Source organism: Gallus gallus, chromosome 9 (assembly GCF_016699485.2).
Source record: "Gallus gallus isolate bGalGal1 chromosome 9, bGalGal1.mat.broiler.GRCg7b, whole genome shotgun sequence".
NCBI classification, from domain to species: Eukaryota; Metazoa; Chordata; class Aves; order Galliformes; family Phasianidae; genus Gallus; species Gallus gallus.
In genome coordinates, this window is record NC_052540.1 from 3209781 (window position 1) to 3237358 (window position 27578).

The 27578-nt window shown below is 45.3% G+C and overlaps 1 protein-coding gene across 2 annotated transcripts; it reads right to left on the reverse strand.

The window, feature by feature from the left end:
- Nucleotides 1–2549: 2549 nt before the first annotated feature.
- EHHADH (enoyl-CoA hydratase and 3-hydroxyacyl CoA dehydrogenase) lies at nucleotides 2550–26046 on the reverse strand. 2 transcript variants are annotated; one of them, XM_422690.8, is made up of 7 exons: nucleotides 25939–26046; nucleotides 20989–21092; nucleotides 20080–20252; nucleotides 18777–18888; nucleotides 18331–18435; nucleotides 12158–12499; nucleotides 2550–4931 (listed from the first exon to the last, which is right to left on the reverse strand). In XM_422690.8, the coding sequence occupies exons 1-7, from the start codon at nucleotides 26010–26012 to the stop codon at nucleotides 3661–3663; spliced, it is 2181 nt and encodes a 726-aa protein (XP_422690.3). In that variant the 5' UTR covers nucleotides 26013–26046; the 3' UTR covers nucleotides 2550–3660. The 2 variants fall into 2 exon arrangements, with proteins under 2 accessions (XP_422690.3, XP_040562097.1); XM_040706163.2 differs by having other exon boundaries at nucleotides 25460–26046.
- Between the last annotated feature and the right edge of the window lie 1532 nt (nucleotides 26047–27578).

Consider the following 27578-nt stretch of genomic DNA (forward strand, 5'->3'; position numbering starts at 1 on the left):
AGAACAGAAAGCCACCCCCGCCTGCTCTCTCGTCTTTGTGCAATACCCACCAGCCCTCAGCCACAGCCGAACAGTACTTATTCGTCTGCTTTCTCCAAAATAACCCCATCGTTCCTTAGGGCTCTGTCCTTGGGGTGGGTCCCAGAGGTGTCCCAGTGCTGAGCCTCCCCGTGCTGTGTTGAAAACCATGGAACGTGGCTCATACCTGCAGAGCAAAGACGCTGAGACTTTGAAGCAGCTGTGATGATGGCCCCAATGGGTAGTGCTGACCACAGCCCTCTCCTCCTGCCCTGCTGTGGTCCCAGCAAGTCTCATAACGTTTCTGCTGCCCTCCCCTTTGGGGCTATCTGAGATTGCTGGGGCCAAACTGGAGCTGGCTGAGGGTGGCAGGGAGGTTCACGCCATCAAACTCAGCCCGACTGGGCAGGAGGTGGGTGCCCAGCTGTTCTCAGCCTTCCTAAGCACAGGTCAGTGGTTCTGAAGCTGCTGTGTGGGCTACTTGGGTTTAAACGCCTCCAGGGTTAATGGCAGCGGAAAGGGAGCTGTCTCAATCACCTCTCAAGCCTCGGCAGCCTTTGTTTTGCCAAAACCTCACCGCATTCAGCAAACATTCAGGAAGTTGCACAGCTGTTTGCAAGCAGGAGAAAAACCGACTGCAGAATCAGGTATTTCTTTGACGCTGTCCCACCGGTTTATAAAGAACATCCTAAAAATTCCTGTTCCCTGGAGCTTGCCAGCAGCAAACAGGAAATGCAACTCAGCTCCTGTGAGACCCAGGCTGCAAGGAGAAGTGCCTGTGCTGCTGCTGGCACCAAGCCCTCTCGCCTCACCTCCAGAGCTGCTCTCACACCCAGCTTGGCCTGCAAGACTGTTTTCCATTAAAAAAGAAATACAGCCAGAGAAGGTGAACTGCGTGATCCAGAAACGGGAGTAAGTGTTTCTGGCAAGGCTGGAGTGCCCCCTTCATTTCGAACACGTGCTGCTGTGCACGCCATAGGGCAGGGAGTTCTCTGCCTCCCTTTGAAGGCGCTGTGCTGCAGGGGATGCTGATCAAAGCCAAAGCAGTTCTCCCCTTTGCTGCACTTCTATTCTTTCCTGTTTTGCACAACGCCTGTGGCTGAACAGTTAATGGAGGCATCTAGTGTGCTGGTAGAGTTCACTGACTTAATTAAAGACATCTAACAATTCTGCAGCTGCATGTGAGAGAATGGGGTACTTGGAGGGCTGAAACAGAATATCCTCGGCAGTGCTGTGCAATAAGTGTGGGATCTGCAGCCAGACATCACACGTGAAAGAAGCAGGGCCCAAAGATGAGGGATGGATTAGAGCTGGCTCACAGTGTGGGTCTCAGTGCTTGATACCTGCAGGCTCAGCTCACACTGATCTGGGTCAGATGTGTGACAAGCAAGCAGAGCATGGGACACTCCTGTACTCACCAATACTCATCAGCAAGAACGGTTTTACCTGGAAAACATTCTCAATAGGTATTTTCTCACTGAATGAAAATAGTCAGGTAGTTTAAAAAGACAGCAGGGAAAATGAACCCCATCCAAAGGGGGTTAAAGCTGGGGCTCTAGCTGTGTCTCCCTCCAGGCACACTTTCACCCTGCTGCAGAGGAGCAGCGGCGGGCCCAGGACTCCCACGTGCTTCTGCCCACTGCAGGATTCTGGTGCCTGCCCTCAGAGCCACAGCTGCACCCTGAGCACCGGCAGTTTCACTTTGCTGGCTGGAACATGGCGATCAATGCTGCTCTGCTTTGGTCAATAGGAATGTACAAATGAACTTCTGTCAGCAGAAGCATTATTAGTGCAAACGGCCTCTGTTCTCAGTAATTTCCTTGAAGGGAGATGAGAAGGGGGCTGGGCATGTCGGGTGTGCTGTAGGTGAGATATTTTAGCCACGAGGTTGATGTTGGCAGAGCTTAATATCCAGAAACTACCATCTCTCAGGCAGAGAAAGGGCATGCCCACCCCTCCTCACCCCACTCCCACTGCAAGGGGGGATGCCTTTCTCCAACCCATCTCTGGTCTGGGTGAACCCCATGGCAGGAGTCCCAGGAGACGGTACAGCACGGCGTGTCCAGAGCTGTCCTGCTGGGGGACGTGACAGCCGCCAGCAGCAGCAGTGCTGTTGTGTAACATGTCACGCGGAGCTTGCTCGCGTGGAAGCAGCGCTTCACCTTTGAGCAAATGCTGGATTGCACTCAGCTGTGACACGCAAGTGATGGGGGGAGAACTGCGGCAGTTTTCAGGACCTAGAGTTATTGCTTTTGCTGATCCTGGAGGAAAATCCTCCCTTGAAGGAGGAAATAGGTTCTTCTGGAGGGTTTCCTGACCCCAGTTTTGCACTCTCATCCACAGAAGGGCAAGAGTGGAAAAAAGGCAAAAGAAGCTACGTTTAGAAAACAGAAGCGTGCAACCACTTCCAACACGAACTCCTTCATAAACAGGAAATGTGTTGAGTTCTGCCATGTAAAGAAGCAATGGAGGTATAAAGAACAAACACGTTTTCCATCTTCTGCTATCCTATATGACACCGAATAATGTTATTAGATAATCAAAATGGTTTTATTAAAATAGAAAGCAACAATTAGACATTCAGTGTTAATCTTCCAGAGGACACCAACCTAGAAGATAAATTTCACTAGACACGAGCAATAGGTGACTTTGCCCGAAGCATGGAAGAGGTCTGGCTCACTCCTCCTGCTCTGCTCTCTGCTGGAAGTCTGCCTGCCCAGCTCTCAAGCCCTGCTGTGCAAGGGAAAACCCGGTACGTGCCAGGCCAGGTTTCAGTCTGGTCAATTAGATCAATTAGGTAGCCACAGGCAGGCAAGATAGGGGGAGTGATAGCAAGGCAAATCCGCACTTAGAGATGCCAGAAGATGTTTCTGCCTGGACAAAGCCAGGTGGATGATAAAAGAGGATGGAGTCTGGATGCAGAATGCCGGCCATGAGCCAACAGCACAGCGCAGGTCAGTCAGGTATCTGACTGTAATCAGGCATATTTTGTGTCACTTATTAGAATTTTCTTCTGCAGCAGGGAGCGGTGACAGCACCAGCCCTGCCCCTTGCTCTCTCTCCAAAGCTGCTCTCACCAATTCCTTTGAATTTGCCTCTGAAATATGCCAACACTCCCCCAGCAGTGTGGATACAGGCTCCAACTGGCTGTGTTTGGGACAGCCAGGTAATTTGGGGTGGAGGAAATTGCACTGCAGGGAGAAGGAAGGTCTGAACAAATTGGAAAACAGACGTAGGCCAGGATCTGGGAGATCCAGCTGGTCTGGGGTGAATTGTGACCATCCTGCTCTCCCATCCTGCTGTGATTTGCTTTGAGGGCCATGTGCTGCTCTGTCCCTTCAACAAAGAAAGACTGGAAGAGATGCACTGCTCTGAAGACCTAAGTACAGAGGAGAATGAAATGCATCTGTACACGGCATAGTGCCAAGAAGGTGAGTGAGGCTGATGGCCAGAAGGAAGGGTGGGCAGTGGCAGTGGTTGCCTGCAGCAAGGTGGGAAAGAGATGAATCTCACCTAGGAAGGTAACTGACATTGTTTATAAGCCTGTAGCACTTTGTTTTTGATTGGAAAAGAGAGTGCAATTACAGCAGCTGTTTCATGAGATCAACCTCCAAGGAATTTCTATAGCGGGTATCAGCGAAATCACAGCTTGTTGCTCTGCCTGTGTAGGTAGGACATCCAGTCATTGAGAGGAGGGTTCCCCATAGCCACCAACTTTTTCAGGAAGGCACTGGGACGTAGCTGGGGAACATCAGGGTGGATCTCAGAGTATTTCTGCAGCTTAGTCAGAATGTTAGGGAGCCCCACAATGGAAGCATAGAACATGGGGCCACCCCTGTGCTTTGGCCATCCATAACCATTGATATAAACTACATCAAGGTGTTCTGGGCCTGATGCTATTCCCTCAGCCAGGATGTCAAATCCTTCATTAATAAGAGTAAACAAGCAACGCTCCAGGATTTCCTCCTGGTCTATAAAGCGGGTCTTGATTTGATGGGTGTCCCTGTACTCACGCAGAAAGCTGTGAATCCATGGGTCTGGTTTGGCTGTCCTACCCCCAGCCTTCTCGTACTGATACCAGCCTTTTCCTGTCTTCTGGCCAAACCTGCCTTTCTCACACAGAAGGTCAGGCAGCGGGCTGTAGCGATAGCCATGCCGCTGGCGGACGGGTGTTCCTGGAGCCAGTGAGGGCCCAGTAAGGCCCTGGTCCTTTCGAGACCTCCAGCCCACATCCAGCCCAGCAAGATCAGACATTCGGAAGGGCCCTATCTTAAACCCAAAATCTTCAAGAACCTGATCTACGTCTTCTGGTCTGCTTCCTTCCTCTAAGAGGAAAACTGCCTGTTGTACGTACGGAAACATCATTCGGTTCCCAACAAACCCGAAACAGTTCCCTACCACCACTCCAACTTTCTTCATCACTTTAGCTAGCTGAATGGCCGTGGCAATGGTGTTGGGGGACGTGTGACGGCCATAGATTATTTCTAATAGCCTCATCACATGAGCAGGGGAGAAGAAGTGTGTGCCAATGACCTGCTGTGGGCGGCCGGTGACAGAAGCTATATCATCAATATTCAGGGCTGATGTGTTTGTACACAGAAAGGCCTCCGGCTTGCAGATTCTTGATAGCTTGCTGAATATTTCCTTCTTTAGTGCCATGTTCTCGAAGACAGCTTCAATAACTAGATCTACATCCCGCAACACATCAAAGTCCACAGTGAACTGGAGTTGTGCAGGGTTATGGAAATCCAGGGTTTGGGCACCCTGCTCCATTTTCATAGCCTCACGTTCCAAAAGGAGCATCACGGCTTTTCTTCCTGTGTTCAGATACTCCAGATTCTGCTCCAGGGCCACCACAGGTATCTTGGCCTTAACCAGAGAAGTCACAATGCCTCGGCCCATTGTTCCCAGCCCTAGAGAGAAAAGTGAGATAGAATCAGAAACTATGAATAGAAAACGTTACAATCAGTCACTTGACAGCAGCACTTCCTTTGGTATCTCCAAGATAAAAAGCAGAAGCTTAAGCAAAATGCACAGGCAGAAAGAAAGAACTGAAGACTCAGAAAAAGGAAGGTGAAGTCTCTCTTTCAGGGAGCCTCAATGTCTGAAGAGCAATAGCATAAAGGCAAACTGGTGTCTTCTCAACATTACAAAATACCAACAGGATTCACACTGGTGCGTGCGGGCCCCGTGATTCATGTCTTGTCCTTGCAAAGTTTTATCCCTATGGAAACCAGCATCACTTAATAGTTAGAACTTGGGGAGTGAAGACAGGAGATCAACCCTATTTCTGGCAGCTTCATCCTGAGGATACCAGTGCCTCTCTGGTGCTTTTGAGATGGTCCCTCGTGGGCGCTCACAGATGAACATCCCTGCAAGCAAAGATATTTTGACACCAGAAAAGCTCAGACAATTAGTTTCTTCCTCTTCCTTGCAAGCTTCCTGTTTGTCTCACTGTGAGCTTCATTGCATAATCTTTGATGCGAACACAAATTCAGCTGATATGTCTTTAAAGCATCTTAGAAGAATCTGATCTTGACTTTCATGTCTCCTACATCTCTCATCACCAGTTCAGGCATGGAACTAACATTGTGTTCTTACCCTGAACATCAGCAGCCTTTTGCTTGCTGTTCACGCTTTGTATTGTACATCTCTGCCAACTGGGAGCAATCCAAGTCCTCTGATAAGGGCCATTCCTAACTTACGAGGATTACTAAACATACAGCCTTCCTTGTCCAACCATACTCTTGCCCAGAAACCCCACAACCAATCATCCATTTAAGCTGTATTTTTTTTTCCTCTGAGATCCACCAATGTGCTATTACCAGCTCATACCCTGAGAAATAACACTGCTGAGATTACTGCCTTGATACTTTCCCTCCTTTTGAGCCCTTCTCCTGCCTCTGCCCTCTGTTACATTAAGTGAAGCTGCATGCTTACACTTTCCTATGATACCCAGCCCACGCTACTTATTCTATTCTCCCATGATGGAGGCTTTGATGGAGAGCTAATACAAACTAGTGAGAAAGCCAACACAATTTTACCAGCTTTAAAAGTGCAAAGCATTCAAATGGGAGGATTACTAATCTCCTACAGAAAAGGAACAACTACGCAAAGGCCAGGTTTGTTATAATTCTGTAAAAATGATTTTTTTTTTTAATCCTTGGTTTACAAATTAAATTCAGCTAAACAAATAAAATGAAACAAAGGGATTAAAATTTTTGTCTAAAGCAGCTTTATAGAGAAGAGCTGAAATTATGTCATCAGTTAAACAAGTTCCAACAATGAAGGTCAAACGAGGTACTGTATTTTTCCTGCAAGCCACACACCCTTGCTTCAGTTCTGTCCATGCTAAACTTGTGTACACAGAAGGCATTTCAAACATTCCCTGCTTAGCTTTAAGAACATAGTTCTTACAGATATCACTGTCTGGAAGCTTGCTCATAAACAATTTCATTGCCAAGCAAATGCTGAAGTTCCTCTATGGGAAATTAGATCTGTTACTTCATTATCACACACTGCTAAAAATTAATTTGAAAATAAAAGTCGTATGACAGGAATCATTTCTTAATATTTAATTGTTCGAGGTTTGCTGACCGAAAAGCAAACAAACACAATTACCTCCTCCCTCTTTGCTTTGTTCTCAGAGGCGTGGATGTGGCAGCAGAGTGCTAGAGCCAGCTTTCTCCCTGTCTTTGTTGAGCTACAAAGACTGCTTTCTTCTCAGTGTGGCAGCATCTCTCACCACCTCACATATACCCACCAAGCCTAGCCCCATCTCCAGGGCTCCCTTTAGACAGCGTGGTGAAGGGCTTGCAGTTCTGCATTTGGCTCTTCACGGTTTCCTCCTCAACTCACTTATTCCTCTCCAGGGGGGACACCGGGGGTTTCTCCTTAGAATTTCCAAGCTCTACTAAAAAGGTACCCTCACACTCTGGGCCCCAGTAACTCCCCTTCCTCTCGGCTTCAGTTTCACGACTGAAATCTCAGCAGTTCTCTCACAATGTGAACATGCTGTTTCCTCCTAAATCAAATCTCTTCCACGAGCAGTGGTTTTCCAGCTTTCCATTCTGGTGGCAGTAGCTGATTCAGCCGTTTGCTTTTGTTCACAAGTAGCGTAAGTATTCCCATCTAGGTTTTACCATCCCTTGACAGGCAGGCATACACGTCTGTAGTCCTGCACTTTCTAGGCCACAGGAGTAGGCTTATAGATAAGACATGAGCTTGCCAAGCTTGTTTCTGACCTAGAAAAGCTGTCTCTCAACTTACTACATAACTCTTCAGTGGCCTGTATGAAATGATGTTTAATGAAGCTGGCAGAGAGAGTAATGAAAGCCCCAAGGGTTTTGTTACATTAGAGCTTGCACAGCATGACTCCCCTGGAAATATTTTCTAAAATTGGGCTATAAAACCAAGAAGAGATCTGGCTATTTAGCAGGGAAAGAAGCATTTCTGAGGACTTCCCTTTCAATTTTATAGAGATTCATGATCATGGGGAAAAATATGTTAGAGCAGTAAAAAATGGTGGGGAATCATTGGGTCTTGCATGTTTATAAGGCTGCGGGAGAAAGGGAAATGTTGCATGCTCCATTCTGAATGCATGGCTAATAGACAGAACTACTCCAGGACTTCTACTGTATATTTCATTTTCTTCCTCAATAGGGCTCTTAATGTCCCCAAGTTATTACCAAAAAAACCCTAAATACTTGTCTTTCATTCGAGGAATTGTTCCCAGAGTTGTATCAGGAATGCCCAAAGCACTTCAGGAAAAGAACAGTGTCTACCCCTCTTGCCTCTGGTCTTTCACTGTGCTGTGTAGATTTGACACAGACACAAAGCTATGCTTAAGCTCACAAAAGTTAATGCCAAATGTGGATATGGCAAATCGGTTTGTTGGGAAAGCTGACTGAATAACTCTTGTTAATTATTGATCTATCACATGAGGTACTGAGAATATGAATAACTGCGCAAAATTAATTGAAGGATTTTAAAAACAAGTTTCAAAACAAACTCCAAATATGTATAAACTTATGTAGAGTCACACACCAGAGAAATACGTATCAGTGGAAAATACTCCAAACTATAATGAGTATTTGAACTTTAAAATGACAGGAATTAGAAACAATACTTTATAGGCTGGTAAGAACATGCAAAGATTATCTCATTTCCCATGTTAAAAATAACAATGAGCAATTGGTGGTGGTGGACTGATTCTGACTGGAGCCACTTCTTTGTTTCTGGGTATTAATTTCAAGCAGAAGTAATGTGATGCTCAAGGCAAGCAGATATGGAGATATGGAAAGACTGCAGAAGGGATAGAGATGAACTATTTTTCTGGGTGATGTGGAAAGAGATGGATGCCAAGAGTCTGGAACCAGAAGCAAATGAGGTAGGCTCAAGTCAGCCAAGGACAGCTAGGCCAAGGGCAGGTGGGAACCTGCACAGCTGGGTGCTACCTGCTTATCAGTCATTCAGTGAGCAAACTGCAGATAAAGGCAGCTGATGGGAGGCCAGGATTCACAGGAGCAGTTGCCAAGTCATCAGCAATGCCATCTATCAAGTGTGCCTGCTAAAATGACACATAATCCCTGATGTTGAATATACATTAAGACTTGGTGCCAGCTCCCTCTAACAAGTCCTGCTAATATTAGATCAACAACGAGTCCGCAAGGCAGGGCTTCCCCAGCATTTATGACACTGCTTCCATCCCCTAAAGGTCCTCTGTGCTGACAGAAGAGGCACTGAAGAAGGAAGAAGTCACAGTGGTCTGCTCAGTGGCTTCTCATTTTGCAGTGATAATAGACAGAAGAACTAGCATAATGCAAGGGCTCTAGTGTGGGAAACAGCACTGTCTGTTGGAAAATGAGGTTTGCAAATGAATGCAAAAATCCTGCTCTGAGTGACTTCCTCTCTCCAGTGAAAATAGAGAGACTCTGGGTAACCTATTGAGACTCAGTACTTTAAAAGGATGGTCAGCCCTATTTTAAAAGGTGTCAGTCCCTCAAAAATCATCCCTAAGATTTTTATTTTTGGCACTACAAGAACGTGTTAAAGATCAAGAATGTGGAACTATGACACACTGCACAGCATGGGACTGGCTGGAAAATGACTTCTTGTTATGTGAGCCGGAGAGAAGAAAATGCAATTGTGTTGGCATGTTCCACACCCATCTCCAAAAGGCTTTCATTTCATGCATTCAAGGCAAGTGAACTGCTAGGTCACAGCCTGAACTGGTGACTGAGCACCTGGTGAAGGGGTGCGCCAGCACTGGAAGCACAGGTGCAAGCAATTCACCTATGTGACTAGAACCTCATTTAAGGGCTGGCAGTTGTGAGGGAAACATCTCTGTTTGGAGATTTCTTTCTTCTGGGAGTTTTCCAGTGAGCCCTTATCTTCAGAATGGGGGTAAGCTATTCTTTCCTTATTTTTGGATTGTAGCTAATACTTTTCTTGGGTTATCCAAATCTGGTCTGAGGCAACTATATACCTCTATTTCATACCATACAGCCAGATAGAGGGACATCCTTCTGAAGGATAAAGCCCAATGGGGTGGCAGAAAAAAGTAAGTGATGAAAAGCAATGACATTTCGCATGACATACAATTGAGAATTAAAAGGAGGTGAACAACAGTCTCTAAAATAGATGCTGCTTATTGTATCAAGCATAAGATCTACCCCTAGTACAAATAAATCAAGCCCTAATAGTTGGGCATGGGAGCTGTGTTGATAGAAGAAATGATTTAGAGAAGAAATTAAAAGTTCTGGAAGGTGTTAGGGCCTTGAGTGCATTCATAAGTTTTAATGACCTCGATTAGCTACATCTCAAACCTCTGCCCCACGTCCACTGCTTTTGGGCTTCAGGGCCCACATTAAGTTCAGCTGTGGACCTTTATTCCTTCCTGAGCTATGTTAGAAGAATGTTTGCCTCTAGGCACAGCTACTGTTGATCCAGACCCTGACTAGCTTCCTAACTTTACCTTGCACTTGCTTTATTGTGTCTGTTTTACTTCATCAGCTGGATGTCTAGTAGAGTCTGGCTGTGATTTCTGTGCCTGCTCTGACTGCCTTGCTCAGGTACTGTAACTAACTGATACACCAGAGAGTTGTGCTGCCATCCAGAGGGAGAAAAGGGCTGGCAGAAAAACTATGAAGCTCAACAAGGGGAAATGCAAAATGCCACACCTGGGGAGGAGTGATTTGATGCCCCAGTATATTCTGGGGGCTCACTGGCTGGAAAGCAGCCTTGTAGAAAAGGATTTGGGGCCCTGGTGGACGCCAAGTTGACCATGACCAGCAATTGGTCTTTGCTGCAAAAAAGGTTATTAGTATATAGAGTGGCATGAGGAGGAGTGACGCTAGCAGGCTGTCGGAGGAGATCTGTCCACTCTGCTCAGCACTGGTGAGGTCACAACTGGAGTACTGTGTCCAGTTCTGGACTCCCCAGTAGGAGAGAAACATGGAATTACTGGAAAGAGCCCAATAATGGGCCACAAAATGATCAAGGAACTGGAGTAACTCCTATGTGGAAAGTCTAAGAGCTGGGGCTCTTTCAGCCTAGAGAAGAGAAAGCCTGATTGGCATGACAAGGCAGAATCTCACTGATGTACATAAAAACCTGAGGACAATGTGTAAGGAAGGAATCGACTCTTGTCAGCGGTACTTAGTGATGAGGCAAGAGGCAATGGGCAGAAAGTGAAGCATGGGAGGCTCCATGTGAACATCAGGTAATGCTTCTTTTATTGTGAGGGTGAGCAAGCACAAATTTAAAGAGGCTGCAGAGGTGCTGAGTAGCTCTCTTGTCATAGTCCTCGGAAACTGGTAATAGGTGGCCCTGTTTGAGCATGGGTGTTGGACAGAATAACTTCTAAAGGACCCTTTCAACCTGTGCTCTCCAGTGCCTTACTGCCCTCCACTCCATCCCCTGGGGAGAAGCCAGCTCTTGCTCCTTAATTACAGCACTAAACTAAGCTGATCAGATGTTCTGAATGGCCCTTCCAGCTATACTGTTACTGCTATTAAGGTTTTTCAACTGTGCTATTTATTGTAGCATGATTAATAAGTACATAACAAAGAATGTCTGTTCTAATGTTGATTCTGGTCACTCCTACAAAAGCTCAGCACAAGCTCTTTCTGCCAAAGAACTTACTGCAGGACTGTCCTGTTTAGGATTGCATGCACCTATGCAATAGTTTGGCAGTAATTCATGCCTTATTACCTGAATGACACAAAGGTCACAGATCTTCCTCACAAGGCTTGTGGACCAAAATTTAAAAAACATTTCCATTACAAATACAGCATAGATTAATCCAGGGAAGCTAATGAAAAGAAGGGAACTTTCGAAGGGAACTAAAAGAAAGTGTTTTATGGCCTGAAATGAGTTTCCAGAGAGCTCATATTTCAGAGCATGGGAGGCTTGAGAACTACCCAGGACAGAGCAGCGTTGGTTTGGTGAGCTTCCTCTGAAACACAATGGATGTTTTCCAAGTGCTCCATTACTCACCTAACCATTTTCTGAGCACTACTACCAACCGGCAGAGCTGAAAGACACTTTTTTGTTTATAAATCTCAGCAGTGCATCAAAGGTTTTATTTAAATTGCTCTCATAAAAAATTAATGAAGGCATTATCTTGCTGGGCTACAAAATGGCAAGAGTGTATCCCAGTGAGATGAAATCTTCTTAAAAATACAGCTGTCAAAACATTTTTGTTTTAATATATCCCTGAGTGACTCTGTGCACACTACACTTGCAGTACAGAACTAGACTGAGAGGAGGAGAATTTTAAGCAAACTTGCTTACAACATGGTATAAAGCTAGGACTCAACACAACAGTTCTTCCAAGGGAACAGAATACATATGGTCCACAGCTGAAGCTCACTCTGAATTGAGAGGACATTACTCTTCTTACGAAACAGATGAGATTAAGTAGCAATAGTAGCACATAACTTACCGTTTAATTCTCTGAGCTTACTGATACAGTGGTGACTTCTTTTATGTTGCCTGTGGGCCTGGAATATGTGTGTCCTGTGAGTTCTACTTAGCCTTTCAGCCATGAGTAAAGCATCATCTTACTTGCTCCCTGAAAGGGGCTCTGCTGTTAACTGTATAGTCAGGAAATGAAATGGCTTTTCCATCCCCTTACCTATCACAGCTGCTTTACGGATGGGCTGAGGGGAAGCACTTTTCCATGAAGCTCCACTGGGTGTTGTCCACTTCTCCACTGCTCTCTCTGCAAAGAAAGCATACTGCAGTGCTTTGGCCTGGCCTGAAGTCAGCAGGATGTTAAACAGCTCTCTCTCCTTCCGGACTCCATCTGCAAATGGCTGCTCTGTGGCAGCTTTGATTGCTTGGAAGCACAGCTCTGGTGCCAGGCACCCTTGGGCCCGTTTCTTCACCTTCACGAGAGCCTCACTGAGAAATGCTTCCATGTTGGGCAATCTGGGGACTGGCTTCAGGCTGAGCCTGCGGTGTCCCAAGGGCTGGCCTGTGGGTAGGAAAATTGGGTTAGAGAACAAAACATCTACATTTCCAGGAGAACTGTGGATTTTCACCTGTTTCTACATAGAATGGGACTGCATTATACCTTCCCCACAGCTAAACCTACTTCACTACCAGGACTTGCATAGTACAATGATCTGGGTCTAGTATTAAAGTGTCTGCCATTTCCCTTTAGCTTTATTTGCTCTGACAATGACAATTTTTCAAGACCCTTCTTCCCAGAATTCAATGAACTAAGATTTCAATTTCAAAGACACAATTCTCTCCTTTTTTCAGCTAAAGAGTGGCTTGACTTCTCCAGTTCTAATTCCACAGTCCCAGCTGTCACATTCATAAAGCTACTTTTTGTATAAGCTTCAATACTAGAGTTTTCCCTCAGTATTGCTTAGTACTCATGGCTAGTCAGATGCATTCTGGTCAGGGTCCTGACCCAGGCATTTATATGAATGACTGGGAAATACACTCTGATTTCAATTTTTCCCTGACAGCAGGATTCTCTCAATTCCCTGTGGGACTAGCCAAGAGGATGGCTCACACAGCATGAGTTGGGGAGCAAATGAATAACAAGGAAGAGTTCATGCTTCTGTGTCAGCAAGGGGTGAATCAAGCAGCCACACAAATACATGAGCCTCATTACAGACAGAGGTTGCTATGGTAATACCTAGAAAGGATTTTTAATTGAGAGAAGTTAGTTACATTTCAGATACCGAAATCCTCTCTGTCCTCTTCAGAATTATAAACCTCAGTGCCTGCTGGGAGATCTATGATCTATCTGTATTCAGGCTATTCCTTATATTCTTAATGGCCGCCTGACTCAGTAAAAGCCATGGTGGAACAAGACTGGAAACGCAGGATGTATCTCCTCAATATTCCAAAGCTGCACAAAAAAGTTATAGCCACATCCAGATCCTTATCTAACTGTGAGGCAGTGTTATGGTGCTGAGTGCTGCAGCACTGTTCCCAGAAGCATCCAGGATCACCAACAAAGCAGGATGGTAGGTGAGCCCATTCTGATGGGTGCACAGAGCTGAGATGCTCTTTGGCATATAGCCTCATTGCTCTGGCTTCTGTTACAAGTTCCTCCATAGGAGCACGACTCTTTCAAAGGTGGCATATTGCATCCAGCTCTTCCTTTTCTTCCTGTTGTCTAACTTAAGATGCCAATGCATCGGCAGAAGACTCAGGAGCAGGAAATTTGGTGCCCTGGCATACACAGGATGCTGAAAAATGGATATAAGGACACTACCACAACTGTGGTTGCCTGAAGAACGTGGCCTGACTCTAGGTCTCTTAAGTCAAACAGACATGATGAGTTACTACTGATTTCCTGAAACAGTGGTCTTCAGAGCTCAGGCTTTTTAATTAAGGCTTCTGTAGAACACAGAAAGATTAACACTAAGTAGTTTCCCTTGTAAAGTAAACTGCAAATGTTTCCCCACTGGCAGATCCAACCTATATTCACTGTCAGTACTATAGTATTTTTAGTAAAGATGTTTATTTTTGAATCCTTTGTCTTCTCAAAATGCATGTTTCTAACATGAGGATGATCTTTATCCAGTCAGGTTGATCTTTTCTGAAAAGGAAACCTGGGGTTTGTCCCAGAAAGCACATCTGATGGCTGGAAGGCCACTGAAAACTGAGCAGATCGAGAGACTTCATGTATCCCTGATGAGGTGTGATGAGACTGCTGGGAGCCTTTGAGCCGAGTTTTCAGGTAAAGTAGTACTTGTAGGCAAAAATACTGAGGGAGGATATGAGATAGGATCCTGAAGAGATTAACTGTATTAAAACTCTTATTTAGCAAAGTATTTCTGTAGTACCTCCATGCAGTTTTTTATGAACAGGAAAGAACGATGTGAATCTAAACCTGTGCAGGATACCTACAGCTTGATTTCTGAAATCAAAGAAGCAGGAACATGATGAACAACATCAGATATCATGGTACAGGAAAAAGTGGTATCTATGTACAGGACCTAGCACAGATACCTACTTTGTTTTCATTAGAGTTTGCAGTCCAGGTAGCAGGAAGGATGGATCTAATTCATAAAACCTCTATCAGAAAAAGCAACAGTAAGCCTGCAGTATCAAACATCTTATGATTAAAAAAAAAAAAAAAATGTATTCCAGAGTGGTGAACTCTAGGGATATTACTGGACTTTAGATACAAGAGGCAGGGTTAGCCCGACAGCCAGTCTACTGCAGTGAACGGCTTGTGCATGTCTAGAGAGTGAAGCTGAAAATGGTCCCCTGCTTCTCAGGCTAGCAGCGGTTTCATGTCAGCTAGAGACAAGTATGGCTTCTATCAAACCTTTTATTATCCTCTGGTTGTCTCAAAGGAGCACTTTATTAGACCTTGTGTCTATGGAAGATATTAGCCAGAATGATATGCCCTGAAGAGAGATTCAAATATCTGTATAGAGTACATCTTCCCAGAGATGGACTAAAGGCCCTTACAACTGTAAATGAAAGCTTTTTGCCAGCAGCCTGCATTTAAGGCACACAATTACTACATGAGCAGTAATGTTACTCCTGTGGGTTTCATGAGCCTCAGAAGAAACACTTGCATCCCACACAGTTACTGCTGTTGGTCTACAGTCAAACTCATAATCCTCTTTCCATGTGGAGTTTAATACCTGTGGGGTCTGAACTAATCTAAATTGAACTGACGTTACTTGGCTCTTTGATGCAAACCATGGGTACTCTTGTGCCCTGAAGAAGATAAAGGAAGAAGATAAAGCAAGGGATGATTATAGAAGGGGAGCTCTGAAGAAGTCAGCTGTGCAGAGGATCAGCTGCCATTTTCTCCTCCAGCTCAGGAAGGCCAGCAGAGGTGGGCAGTACAAGCTGCAAACAATTGCAGTAATTTTTCAATTTTGTAATGCCATCAGGTGGACAAATTATGCAATGCAGCTTTGAATTAGTACAGTGATTATCAAACACGTTTAAAGAAAGAACACTCTTGTAGTCTCCAAGAATGTAGCTCCTATCTGTTCCTATTTCAAAGGTGAAAATGCTTTCTTTTGCTTAGAGGTCATTTCTTCTGAAGGAAGGGAACACACACTCACTTCTTAGTCTGCTCTAGCCTAAAAATAAGAGATCTTAATTGTCTTTGTGTACTCCTACAGGCATTAATTCAGAGCTGTTCAGAAGGTGTTTGCTCACAGGAATATTCCATTAAAAATTTATGGATGAAGATGTTGTCCCAACATAACTGCCATAAAGGTAGCTCTGCCACCTATGTATAGAAACAAAGACCCCTGCTTCAGTACAGCCACTTGTCTGAGGCTGGTTTCTTGCTGTGAGATGCTGCAGCTCCAATACTCAGAAAGCTTGAAAGGAATTATCTTAGTTGGTTCCTTGAGGTGGATCCTGTGGTACAGCCCTCCCAGGCTAAGAGCAGAAATTCCAGTGGGTGACAATGAGTTACTTAACCAAACTGTTCTGTAATAAGCCAGCAGCTGTTAACCTCAGTTAAAAAAAAAAAAAAAACAACAAAAACCCTCAGAAATGAAATGCTGCACTCCATATAAAGTGCACTTGTGTTGTGACATTATATAATTCCGCTTCTGCTTTTACGATCGCCTGAAACACGTTCACTAAAAGCATAACTCACTGTGAACAAAAACCAGGCCAGCTACGTGAGACTGTCACATCTCTTCTGCAGCCTCAAGTTAGTGACTCAGGTACGGAACTGAAAGTGTTGGTTTGCTGTTGTATGGCAGAAGAGCTTTAAGGTTAGGCAAAGGCCAAAGCCAGGAATGACTCAAGAGGAATATGTGCACTCTGGGTACCCCATTCTGTCAGTTTGATCACCAGAGGCTAAAAAGGAGTGTCAAAACTTCTTATGATGTTCTGTAAAGTCTAAAGATGAATTTGCCAAGTAGAAGAGACGCAAAGGTGAACTGTGTCTCCAGTGCTTTCACTATTCAAGAACATACTGCCAGTAGAGCAGTTGGAGAAAGTCTGAAAGCACGTTTTTCGAAGTCCTGTTGGAGCTGGTATATAGTGTGATGTGAAAAACCTTCAGCAGTACTACTTGTTTGTCACTAGTGTAAGAAACAGAAAAGCTACTACAAGTAATGAACAGGACTGGAACAGACAGGTTACTTGCTGGTTATCCAGATAGGATCTTTGTATGCTTATGCAGTTCTCAACTTTTCTTGTTAGTTTTGTTTCCTATGCAAATGAAGCTACAGAACGTGGATTTGTGAGTAATGGCAGTAGATGTAAGTTCCAGAAAGCAAGTTATACTGAGGCATAGTGCATTCAGGGATTCATTCCTGAGGTTCTCATCTAAAGTGAAGCTGATCACTGCAATTCTCATTTGCTGCACCATGCCTGTCACAGAAGAAATAAGCTTACAAATGTCTAAAATTCAACCAGTTTCACAAAGCATATGTTGAAAACCAAGATGCTTGCCAGTTTGCTACATCTAGCAATGCATCTGTTACTCATTTGATGATATACTGCTTCTGCCATCAGTATTGGTGTAGATCTTACACAAGGTGTCATTCATAACCCAGAGAGTATGTTAAATGGAACGCTTTGGGTTAATTTGTCTAGGAAAGTAGTAGTGTTTCACTGCTCTCCCAATAGATGGAGAAAAAGAATTATCATTCAAAACAGACAAGATCAGTGAGCCAGAGTGCCTTAGCTTTTCTTAAGCAGTAGGAAAGTATATCACCCACCTTCCTGAAGTTTCATATTTAAACAGTCTGATTAGATATGGGGAAAGAAAAGGATTAGTTATATCAACAGTTTTTGCACTAAAAATGAAGATACAGTAGCATGAATACAATGAGAAGGAAGAGTGTTACAGAAGACACAGAAAGTACATGCTTTTGCACTTATCTGGTAAATCCCACATTGCAGCTAAGATGACAGTAATTTTGAAGAATAGTGCATTCACTGAGATATCTTAAAAATATAATGCATTGTCATCCAGGACAAAGCTGAGGCTGCTTCAGCTTCTACAGTGAGGGAAGTACTCCTACAGAGAAGGAAAACTATTCCTGTTTGTGGTGGAAAGAGTTGCAGGAGCACTCCAGTTTGGAAAAGCACCGCCTGTAAAGACCAAGTGATCAGAGCAGACAGGTGGTAGTGTTGGGTTGTTGTTTTCCTTCTTCCTTGTGTGCATCTTGTGAAAGGATTCCAGATCTAATTCTGACTGGAGACAATGGTCCATCTAGAAAGATAGTGGGAAAATGTTCTATTTTCTCTCAAGGTGATATTTTTCAGGCTGGTCTGCGAACGATCCTCCTTCTGTGCTAAATCCTGTGAATTTGATTTTGTTACTTCTAAAGTGGAGAAATCTCTCTGCATGTCTCCCCTATCTCTGTAGTCCATTTTCTCATGAAGCAGCTGAAGGATAACAGTTACTGGTGCATCAGTTTGGCTGAGGATGTGCCAGTCCCTCCACTAGAGGGAGAACGTTATTTTCAATTAGCTGTTATTGATGGTGCAACCAGACTACATACAATGCCAGCTGTCATCCAAAACTATGTACAGAAAGAGCTCATACTCTCTAAAATCAGCTGAGTGCAGTAGTCCAGAAAAGCATGGATATAAAATTATAGAAGCATGAGGACTCTGTATTTTTCTTTCTCTGAATCCTCACTTAAATTTCTGCAGCTCTTCAGCATTGGAGTTTTTCTACTTTCACTTCACAGAAAACAAATCCTGCTGTTAATTCTATTTCATATGGATGCCAAAACCCAATGAATGGAATGTAAAGGCTGGAACAAGCTAATGGGCTTTGTTCTAATTCTCTTCAGCCTCACCAATTATTTCTTGGCATTGCTACAATTCTTTCCTCACCAATCAATTTGTTTGCCAAACGGATTGCTGCTTCAACTGTGTTCTCTTCCACAACTTCATCAACCAAGCCCAGCTTCAGTGCTTCAGTTGCAGGAATGTGTCTTCCTGTGATGAAAAGAGAAATAAGGTGACTACAGCTGGGGTATTACATGTGATTTCACTCTTCATTCTTTTTTTCAGTCTTTTTTGATCTGATCAAATGATTTGCGTATAGCTTGCTGGTATATGTCAAATATCAGACATGCTTATCAGGTACATCAAGTGCATAACTAAATATATGCCTCAGAAGGGCACATGTCCCTTTCCTAGTCAATCCTTGGAGGAATCAAGCTGAATATCAGCTTGAGCAGCTATGTACTTACAAATAAACATTATGATTCATTAGACAAAAGCAAGGGTGTGACTTGCTGTTATCCTTATATACGGAGTGTGGCACAGTACTTTACCTGTAGTAATTATATCCAGAGCAGCAGGAACCCCAACCAGTCTGGGGAGCCGCTGAGTGCCTTCAGCACCTGGAAGTAACCCAATTGTGACTTCAGGTAAGCCCATCCGTGCCTAAACCAAAGTCAAATTCAACAACAAATCTGATTAACAAGACCGATAATTAGAAACTGAGCAGAACAAAGACAATTAGACCTGATTCACATGCTGATTCTTTAGGAATCCTTGAAGAACTACGACACAGAATCCTCATTTCTGCTTTTTGCCCACTCAACTTTTTCAAGGACTTATGTACAGGCGCAGAAGAGGTATCATCTATCAGTGGACTTATGGGTACTAGCACAATGCTGGAGGATACTGATGGAGACAACAGCATCACCCCAGACCACAGCACGTGCAAAACAATGTTTCCAGTTGCACAGCTCAAGAGGACAAACAGTTGTCAGTGTCTTTGTGACCTGCTGTCTCCTTTCCTTATTTATGAGAAATTTATTGCAGGAAAGCAGTCACGTAATGAACTCTTCACTAACTATCCTTCAGAAATGCTCAGGTGCTTCTTGGTGCACTTGAGATTTACTAGAGTTATGGTAAAGAAGCCAGTGACAGCTCTTATCTTCACTTAAAAATTTATTCAGCTTGTCTTTTTTTTTTTATTATTTTGTATTGTACATTTCTAATTGAGCTCTTAAGAGATGTGGAGTCATTTTAAGATCACTACTTCAGGCACCTATCTTAGGTCACATGCAGGGTATAGAAAGTGCTTCTTCTCTGTGTTATAGCAACCCACCCTGTCAGGGAGAAAGTGGTTCACTCTGAAAAAGTGAGGAGATGCTCCTGTCAGGAAAGAGTTTGTAAAGAGATGAGGTGCCTTTGAAAGACAGTTGGGCAATCCTGAAGGAAGGGATTTGAGAGAAATAAAATGAGATGACTTTGAAAGACTTAAATGGAGAGGGGGGGAAGCTGTCTGCTGGTTAGAGTGTACCCTGAGGAAACAGTCCATGAGGAATCAAATTGTAAGTGCTCTATGCTAGCTGAGTTTCAACTACCTATTGAAACTAGGCCACTAGCAGAAAGAAATGCTAAATTCACATGGCTGGGAAGAAAACTAAGAAAGTCATGCCGCATGAGCCAGTTACACAGAATTCTGATAACGACTACTGACACTGAGTGCAAACTAACACTCAGTTTCTGAAGTTTCTAATTAGAAAAGACGCTGCTCAGCTGCTCTTCAGGAGCAGCCTCCCACTCTGTACGTGGCCACAGGCTCCAGATGCTCCCACCAACTTCTCTAGTTCACAGTGTTACCTGCACATGTGCGATACGATAGTGACAGCCAAGTGCCACCTCCAGGCCTCCTCCCAAGGCAATGCCTTCAATGGCAGCCACAACAGGCTTCTCGCTCCTTTCTATGAGAGAAACTATGGGGCCCAAGCCAAGACCCTGTTTCTTTGGAGAAGAAAATCCTCGAATGTCAGCGCCTGTGGAAGCACAAAGATGAAAAGGAATTAGTGGAGTACGCAGTGAGCGGAACGACTCTTCCCTTGGTGCCATTAAATGTCACCACTCATGGATGACTGAGGTCTGACAGAACGTGCTGCTGGCATGTTAACCAGCAGAGATCTCTTGAGACCAGCTGCAAGAAACCCAGACTCCTTAAGCCTATTTGGAGTGCTAAGGGGATGGCAAAATAGAAGAGTATGTAACTGTAATGATCATGAAGTTACTACAGTAATTTGCAAAGACGCTTATTTAAAAATAAAAGAAGTTTGGAGAAGTTGAATTGCCACTTACAGGTAATGTCAAACTCCACAGATATTTGCTAGCTTCACAGATCTCTACAACTGGAGGAGATCTGTTACAACTGCCCCGTTGTATGGAACCAAGACAGTTCTATATAATTGGCTAATTTTTGGTCCTGAGATTTTATACAACATCATGGAAAGCAAGGAGACCCCAGCATATCAGGAAGATAGGAAGACAAATTGTCCCCAGTTTCGGCATAAATCTACTACCTTATTTCTGTCCTGGACCATGCAATCTGTGATGTGTCCTGTGCCAGGCTGGTGCAGCAGAAAAGGTCCACTGTTTTGCAGCCATTTTCAGCCACATCAGAATTTGTGGCATTTTGTTGTTAGTGTTACATGGCACAGAATCTTCAGATGTGGGCAGAGAGTTCCTCCTCTTTTTCTCACACAGTTTGAAAGAATGTCTTACCTGCACTGAACTTCCCATTTTCGCCACAAATTGTGACAGCTTTCACTGAAGGATCCGCGTCTGCTCTTTTCAGTCCATCCTCTAATGCCTGGAGAACTGTCAAACTGAAATAAATTAGAGATTCAGTGACTAACAACCGACAATGTTATTTCTCCACCAACACAAAGTGGCTCAGTGAAAATAAGCAGTGAGTCCATGTATGTCTGCCCTCTGGTTTGTCTTCTGCCATAACCTCTCTGTCTGAATCTGCATTAGTTTCCCTCTCACTTCAAGGGCAAGTGCCAAAATCCAACAAGCTTACCACTGCTGACCGGTGCCAAGAGGGGAAAAAAGTATGCAACAGGATTTTGAACAAATATGAAATTACTGATTTGAAAATATTGTGTAGGAAAAGACCATAATTCTGTCACAGGAAGCAGTCGAATGTTCCTGTGCTTACAGTAGCCATGTGATTAGCAGTTGCAAAATACCAATAGAAAGAGTCTGTTTCAGATGAAAAGGTTCTGGATTTTCCATAGGAAATGATTTACAAGTCCTTAGTGTCACAGCACTTACAGCAACACCCTCCTGCCAGAAGAAAGATTTGTCATCCAAGCTGCCCACGTTACCTGTATTAATACCACACAATTGGTTTTGCCACGTGACTCTACTTGCAAAAACATTTCTTCTCCCTTCATACAGCTTTCTCCCAGGGAGAATTTCTTGTGGGATGAAGAGGAGGAATCACCACTCAGACTTCTGGCAGCTTCTTGTTCTCCTGCCCTGGAGCAACGTGCCTGCCCCAGGACATGTCACAGCCCAGCGTGAGCTGCATGGCATGCAATGCACGTGCTGATGCTAAAAGATGACATTTTCCATGAAGGAAGTAATAGTAAAATGTACGACAGTAAAATTGTAAAAATACTCAAGAGTATCACAGCTTTAAACAGCTAGAGAATGAAAGAGACAAAAAGTCACCCTCGTGTGCATAAGCATTTCATTACTGTGCAGAGTATCATTCATTTAACAGTAACAATGAGAAATTCACTAGATGCATTCCAATCAACACTTAATTCTGTGCTATGTCGTCAGCTCTGCCATGTGTACTGTTTTGACTGCAAGAAAAGCCATCCGGATGAGGTGCTTCAGTGCTATGCATCTCAGCAGCATGCTGGGTGGGTACAACGTGCCCCCCAGGACAGACTGTTCTTGGGGCTGACCACACCAGGTTATTATTCCCTTGCACAAAACTTTTCCCATCGCAGCAATGATGTGCTGGGTTTGTAACAAGGCTTTAAAATTTTCTCTTCTCTTCTCTTCTCTTCTCTTCTCTTCTCTTCTCTTCTCTTCTCTTCTCTTCTCCTCTCTTCTCCTCTCTTCTCTCCTCTCCTCTCCTCTCCTCTCCTCTCCTCTCCTCTCCTCTCCTCTCCTCTCCTCTCCTCTCCTCTCCTCTCCTCTCCTCTCCTCTCCTCTCCTCTCCTCTCCTCTTCAAGGATTTGTAAACACAAACTTAAATTTAAAGATAAAGGAAAGTAGCTTAAGGGAATCCTGAAAATTAACTCAGCCAGGCTGCAATCTAACAATAGAAAATGCTTTTTGTGCATTGTGCAGGTCTGGCCCCTCCCCTCTGTATTTCCCCCAACATCCACAGCATCCACAGTCACTGTACGAGGGATGGTCTGGTATATATCTACATACCCTCATTTAGCATCCCTTACAGATCTGCTGCTCGTGAATCGGTCTAATCCTTGATCCTGCCAACCCATCTGCCTCCACAAGCTCCTGTGGCATCAAGCTTTGTATGATCTCTTTGAAAACAATCTCCTACCAGTGTAATCAAATGCCCCTAGATCAGCTACTGCAGGATTTTGTAATCAGAAATAGACCTCCAATTTCTTTACCTTCTTTAGGATTTCATAAACCTTGTCCTTATTCTCCCACAGCCTTTCCCCTCCAACCTGGTGACTCTCAACCTCTTCAGCATGCTTTCTTAATGCAGTGCTCTGGCCTCTCAGTTTTGGCTGTCTCCTTCCAGATTGTCCCTATGTCCTTCTGCGAATGTATAGTCCAGAACTACAGGCAGTACTTCAGAAGTCCTTTAGTTTTTTTTTTTTTTTATCATAGAGGAATGATTCTCTCTCTTTTGTTCTGTTCTCAGCGTGTGTGCTGGTGGCACCCAGCATTTTGTGGGTTCTTTGGGCTGTCCGAGCACAATGAGCTGGTGATCCCAAAGATCTCTCAGTGCTAAAGATCCCTTTTCTGAACTGTAACTGACAGTTCTTTTTTTTTTTCCCTGCTTTTTCCCCCTATTGTTTTTAGCATGCTCTGCAATGCATTCTTTATATTTTTAATCCTCTTAATTTCCAGCTTACATCTCTCCTGTCATGTTTTACAGGCTTTCTTATTCACATCTGAGTAAGCTTTTCACTTATTAAAACCTTTTTCCTGAGTATCCCACAGAGCCATGCAGTGCAAGCAGCCCACCCCCGCTCACAGGCTATAGCCGATCCTTTCTCTTGTTAGTTTTGTCTGCCCTCCAAACTTCCACTTCCTTGCATATCCAAGTGCCTCCTCTCTAAGCTGTGGTCTCACAGATGCATTAGGACAGCAGACCTCTGGAAGTTAAACCTCTGTAAACCAGGCAAAAAAAAAACAAAAACAAGTTTGGTACATGCCAGCTCTGTTGGTGGAGAGATGGCTTAGCCTGAAGAGAGTCTGCGTGGGAACGAAATTTGCTGCCAGCCTCAAAAGTCACCATATATTCCTCAGGACAGCACTGCCTGGGAGGTACCTGCACAGCAGCAGATGCTGTCAGACAGCAAAAAGCAAATTTCTACCCACCAGTGGCTTCTAAAGTGCTAATGGCTGGTGCGATGGCGCGGGAACTGGGCTAACGGCGCTGAATATCACATCTAATGGGGAGAGAGAGGTGAGGATGGAGCACAGCAGAGCAGGAAAAGCACATCAGCCTTTTAAAAAGCATCTGTGCCTGCTGTGAAATTAAATTGTCAGGACTGCAGGACACGGCTCCTGTCTGTAACTGTCCCTGCCTGATATCACCTACACAGGAAGACATCTCAAACAGCAATCACAAACCTGCTCCTCTACAGACGAGAAACAAAAATATGCAAGAGCAGAAGGTACACACAAGGATCACAGAGAGCCCTCTACCCTCCCTGGCTATAGCCAGGTCTTAGCTCAAAGCTGTCATTACGAAACAACTGTTGATCCTGCTAAAACAGATCTTACCCTAACTGCTAACCAAATGGTGCAAGCCTGGCTAAAGCTGAGCTCTGTGCAGTTGTCACACTTGCTCCTTGAAAATTAAGCAAGTCTAAGTAAATCAGAAGATAAATTAGAAGCCCTTAACAACCAAACTTTCCTTCTGTCACTGGCTACAGGTGAGCGGAAGAGCCTGCACCACATTCCAGCTGCACACGGGCTGTGTTTGCTGCCTCAGCCAGCCAGCTGTTGGGACTGATCTCACCTACCTGTCCTACTCCCTCCTGTGTTGCAAGCTGTAGTTTTATGGCATCTTAACTGATTTAAACCCACGCCGTGCAGATTCCTGTCCTCACACATGCCTTGCAAGGAGCAGATGCAGAGAGCTAGACTGGCTGAAAGCAGCTCCAAGAACCAAGTGGGTCCTCAGCCCCAGGGCCACTCACCCCAGCCCCACAAGCAGCAGCACAGCACAGAAGGGCTGTGAGAACCAGGGCCAGATCACAGCAGTGTACTGGAGTGCTTGCTGCCTTCCATGGTAGGGACAGAAAGTTCTATGGGCACAGCCTGGCTATGTTCCAAGCCTGCTCTTGGCCAGAGGAGATCCAAGAGACGTTCTGGGAGTCCTACACGTCCAGTTCATCAGTTGGGTTACTCCTAGTTTGCTTTTTCATTCCAGTTATCCAAGTGCGCAAAAAGGGTCTTTCTGCGCTTTCAAACATTGCAGTGAAGGAGCGAGTGCAGGCAGCTGGAGCAATGCACCTTGCCACAGCCAGGGCGGCAGCTCGTGTTTCCCATTCATGCCCATACATGCTTCTTTTTAACAAGCTTTCTGCTTTAGAAGTCGGGTGTGACTGCAGTGGATGTTTTGCCTTAGGAGTACAGATGGAACACGCTTCATGGTCACTGTTACAGCATGGCTCCTCAACTGCGGCCGCTTGCAAGGCAAATTGCACAAACCAAACAGCATGTGTATCCTTTCTCAAAGGTGGAAAACTACAACTTCAGGGGCTCTGCTCGGCCACCTGTCCCCAGCCGGTCTGAGATCACCTTCTTCACCAGGTGTAGCATTGGGAGGTCAATGCCTTCATCATTTCTAAAGGCACGTGAGCAGCCTGCATTCTGACACCGGGACTTGACGTAGGTGCCTCCTGTTGAGCCGTGCCCTCTGCTCACAGAGCCCTTTGCCCCAACCCCTGTGCACACTTGGAAGCACGGCTATCAGCCAACGTGAGAAGCAGCAACTCGTGGAGGGAAAGACGATTTCTACCTGCTAACTGCACGGGAACTGAGGAATAGAAGAGCTGAGCTAACGCTGTGAGCTCCTGCTGACTCTTCACGGCGTAAGTGACAGGAATGTGCCAAGTCTGACGAGAGATTCCAGGGGAGATGGCAGAAAGCACACACCCATGAACCTGGCATTTCTCCCGAGGGGAAAAAGCTCTCTAGACAATATAACAAGGAGCACAAATCCCGAAGGGGCTCAGCTCGGCTATGGCAAAGCGATATCTAAACTCCAAGCCTCGTGCTGTTGCTCAGGAGGAGCCACCCGACCCGACCCGCGCACAGAAGTGGGACGAGCGCAGTGCCACCGCCGCTCCCCCTCGTGCGGAGAGAGCCCTCAGTCCCGCTAACCGAGCGGGGTAATCCCCAGCGGCCGAGCCCGAGGCTCCCATGGCCGGGAAGGCAAACCCCCGGCCGTGCCGTGCCGTGCCAGCCTCACGAAATGGCGGGCGGCGCCGCCGTTACCTCAGCGCGTTGACCGGCGGGTTGCGGAGCCGGATGACGGCCACGGCCGCGGCGCCCCTCGCGTACTGCGCCATGCCGAACGCTGCCGCCGTCCCCGCGCCTCTGCCCGGATCCCGGCCCTCAGCGCGGCCTGCCCCGGCGGGGCGGAACGGGGCGGCACCCCGCGGGGGCACTGTCAGCGCAGCGTGCTCCGTGTGTTTGGATATAAACCATACATCAGGAGGGCTGGTCCTGCTGGAGTCTCCGCCAGACGCTAAGAAGCAGGGAAGGGTCCTCCTGAGAGAAAAGAGCTCCAGGCAGGCCTGGGAGCAGCCTGTCTCTATCTAAAGGGAGGCTGTGGGAAGGAAGGGGACAGACTCGTTGTGACAGGACAAGGAGAAAGGGTTTCAAACTAAAAGAGGGGACATTTAGGTTGGATATATGGAAAAAAGTCTTGTGCAAAAAGAGTAGTGAAGCCCTGTCCCTGGAGATGCCCAAGGTCAGGCGGATGGGCTCTGGGCACCCAATGGAGCTGTAGGTTGCAATGTGTTGGCTTAATCCATAGAGTGGGGTATAGTTTAACCTAAATAGCTTGCTATGGAAAGCTAGCTTATTTTGGGATATTTTTATGTATCTATAATCTCTCTTTTATATGTCCTGGCCTTTAAAAGCCTACTGCTTGGTACCATGAGGTCCTTCCATTGGTGCGGAACAGGTAGAGGGGAAACTTTAGAACTTGATATGGAATGTTCTGTATTTGTATATAGAATCATAGAACATCCCGAGTTGGAAGGGACCCACAAGGATCATCTGTTGTTGGTGTGGCTAATCTTGTCTTTTAGGAGCATCTTGAAAATCAGCATGTCTGTCTAGCCAGCTAAAAGGGAGACTGTTAATTAACAAAACATGCATGAATGGGAGAGGTGGTTGAGGTCTCATGAGTGCTGCAGCCCTCTCTCCAAGCACATAAAGGTACTATATCCAAATGTATTATAAGGGATGTGCCATTGTTCTGTTGGGGTGCATGGTGAGGGGTCTGGAGCACAAGTCTTATAAGGAGAGGCTGAGGGAACTGGGATGGTTCGGTCCAGAGAAGAGGAGGCTCAGGGGAGACCTCATTGCTCCCTACAACTCCCTGAGTGGAGGTTGTGACGAAGTGGAGGTTGGCCTCTTCTTCCTCATAACTAGCGATAAGACTAAAGGGAATGGCCTCAGGTTGTGCCAGGCAAGATTGAGGTTGGATAATTATAAAAAATTCTTCTCTAACAGTGGTTAGGCACTGGAATGGGCTGCCCAGGGAGCTGGTTGAGTCACTGTCCCTGGAGGCCTTCAAGAAACATTTAGATGTTGTACTGAGGGGAGACATGGTTTAGTGGGAAATACTGGTTGTGGGTGGGTGGGTGGACTGGATGATCTGAGGTCTTTTCCAACCTTGGTCATTCTATGATTAGATGGAAGGATCCCCTTGTGCATCTTGTGCTATATTAAAGAATGCCTGCTTCTTAATACCCCATTGGTCTTAAGGAGTTTTATTTGGACCAGGGTTGGTTTGGCAGCACCTTGAGTCCAACCCCTGGCTCCATGCAGAACCACCTGAAAATCAGGCCATATGTCTGAGGGTGGTGTCCAGGTACATCTTGAACTCTGGCAGCTTGGGGCTG